The 2,333-nt window shown below is 38.1% G+C and overlaps 1 protein-coding gene across 1 annotated transcript; it reads right to left on the bottom strand.

Moving 5' to 3' along the window:
* Positions 1 to 1,033: 1,033 nt before the first annotated feature.
* On the bottom strand, positions 1,034 to 1,984 carry LOC138093049 (olfactory receptor 10A3-like). The gene has a single exon (XM_068989137.1). The coding sequence runs from the start codon at positions 1,982 to 1,984 to the stop codon at positions 1,034 to 1,036; it is 951 nt and encodes a 316-aa protein (XP_068845238.1).
* Positions 1,985 to 2,333: the final 349 nt, after the last annotated feature.

The following is a 2,333-nucleotide window of genomic DNA, read 5'->3' as shown; positions in this document are numbered from 1 at the left end:
ATCATAGAGAAATAAAACATGAATCACACAGAGTCGGACACGACTGAAGTGACGCAGCAGCAGCAGCATACCTGAACATATCCAAGTAGGTGTTCATCTGAGCTTTGTTTAAATGACCATAGCACAGTGATGATTTGGATATTCATATACAGTAACAGATGCCTACTGATGCAAAGAACTGACTCATTTGAAAAGACCCTGATCCTGGGAAAGATTGAAGGCAGGAAGAAAAGGGGACAACAGAGGATGAGGTGGTTGGATGGCATCACCCACTCAATGGACATGAGTTTGAATAAACTCCAGGAGTTGGTGATGGACAGGGAGGCCTGCCTTTTGCAGTCCATGGGGTCTCAAAGAGTTGGACACGACTAAGCGACTGAACTGAACTGATACAGTAACAGATGAACAATTACATTAAATGTCATCAAAAATTATGTATCTATGAAAAATAAGGACAATAGCACATTGTCAAAAGAGAGGGATCCCTGCTATATTTTCAAACTTGGAGAACTTTAAATATATTCATATCAAGAAATGCAAACTATTTTCACCATTATTACATTTAAATAGAGTTTAGTAGCAGTGACCAATATCACATGGCTTCTCAGCACAGTCAAAACGTATGTAAATCCATCTGTATTATCTTATATGAAATAGATCGCCAGTCCAGGTTCGATGCATGAGATAGGGTGCTCAGGGCTGGTGCACCGGGATGACCATGAGGGAAGGGATGGGGAGGGATGTGGGATGGGGATTCAGGATGGGGAACACATGTATACCCATGGCTGACTCATGTCAATGTATGGCAAAACCCACTACAATATTGTAAAGTAATTAGCATCCAATTAAAATAAATTAATTAATTTAAAAACAAAAACAAGTTACAGACTGGAGAGAAAATATTTGTAAACTATATATCCAACAAAGAACTAGTATTTTTAATATATAAAGAACCTTCTAAACTGAACCTTAGAGATCTCTGTTATTTTTTGTAACTACAGGTTAAGTCTATAATTATCTCAAAATAAAAAAGTTAATTAAAAAATGTATGTAAATCCACTTTTCTTTGCCATAATTTCATCAAAGCACTTTTCATCTCACTGTTGCGCAAGCTGTATATCAGTGGATTCAGCAGAGGTGTAAGAAGAGAGTAAGCCAAGGACATCAGCTTCTTGGTTTCTGGGGAGTAGCCAGATCTGGGTTGTAAGTAAGTCATACTGGCTGTGCCATAGAAGAGGGTAACAGATGTGAGATGGGAGGCACAGGTGGAAAAGGCCTTTTGCCTCCCAGTGGTTGATGGCATCTTCAGGATGGCAAAGAGAATTCGAATGTAGGACAAGAGTATCAACACGAAAGGGACCATAACAATCAAAACGGTGCCAGTGAATGCGTAGATCTCAAACAAAAAGGTATCTGCACATGCAAGCTCTAACACTGGGGGCGTCTCACATGAAAGATGATTAATTTCATTGTTGCCACAAAAGGGAAAACTAAACACCCATGTGGTCTGCACAGTAGCCACTATGATCCCTGAGACCCATGAGAATACAATTAATTTCATGAAAACCCTTCTGTTCATAATCATTGCATAGCTCAGAGGATGGCAGATTGCAGCAAATCGGTCATAAGCCATTGCTCCCAGAAGAAAACATTCAGTCCCACCAAAAAGAAGAATGAAATACATCTGTGAAAAACAGCCTGTAAAAGTGATCATAGTTTTTTCATTGGAGAGAACTACCAGCATTTCAGGCATGATGACTGCACTGAAACCTACTTCCACCATAGACAAGTTCAGGAGAAATAGATACATAGGAACATGGAGGCTCTGTTCCAATGAGATGACAACTATAATGATGGCATTTCCGATCAGAGTCACCAGGTAAGTAACCAAGAAAACCTGGAAGAGCTGCCTTTGGAGTTCAGGAAAATTAGAAAAGCCCAAGAGGATGAATTCAACCACAGAGCTTTGATTTTGCCTTTTCATTTTGGTAGTACAGCATGTAATATTTTATGGCAAAAAATGTAAATTATGAAGCCACAATCCAATAATAGAGAGTTTAGGTCTCCATTCACCTCAAATAATCTCGGTAAAAGCTGTAAAGAGGAAGCTATCTTGACAGAAGTTATTTTGGCAATTTTAAAAAATGGCCAGTTATAAGAAATAAATGTATCTTTCAAATATAAAAGGAGACTGAACACTTCTGGCTTATAAATCTTATCAGAATAGCACAAAATAATATCAAAGTTCTTATTTTCTGGTGCAATTCATACCCTATACATTTTGATATTTTAGCATAACTTGAAAGCAATCATAAATAACTTATGTCACATTC

The sequence above is a fragment of the Capricornis sumatraensis genome, chromosome 16, assembly GCF_032405125.1.
Source record: "Capricornis sumatraensis isolate serow.1 chromosome 16, serow.2, whole genome shotgun sequence".
Lineage (NCBI taxonomy): Eukaryota > Metazoa > Chordata > Mammalia > Artiodactyla > Bovidae > Capricornis > Capricornis sumatraensis.
This window is presented reverse-complemented; position numbering and strand designations above follow the sequence as displayed.

What these genes read in the sequence shown, in the direction of transcription:
- LOC138093049 (XM_068989137.1), bottom strand. Translation starts at nt 1,984, where the DNA reads ATGAAAAGGCAAAATCAAAGCTCTGTGGTTGAATTCATCCTCTTGGGC.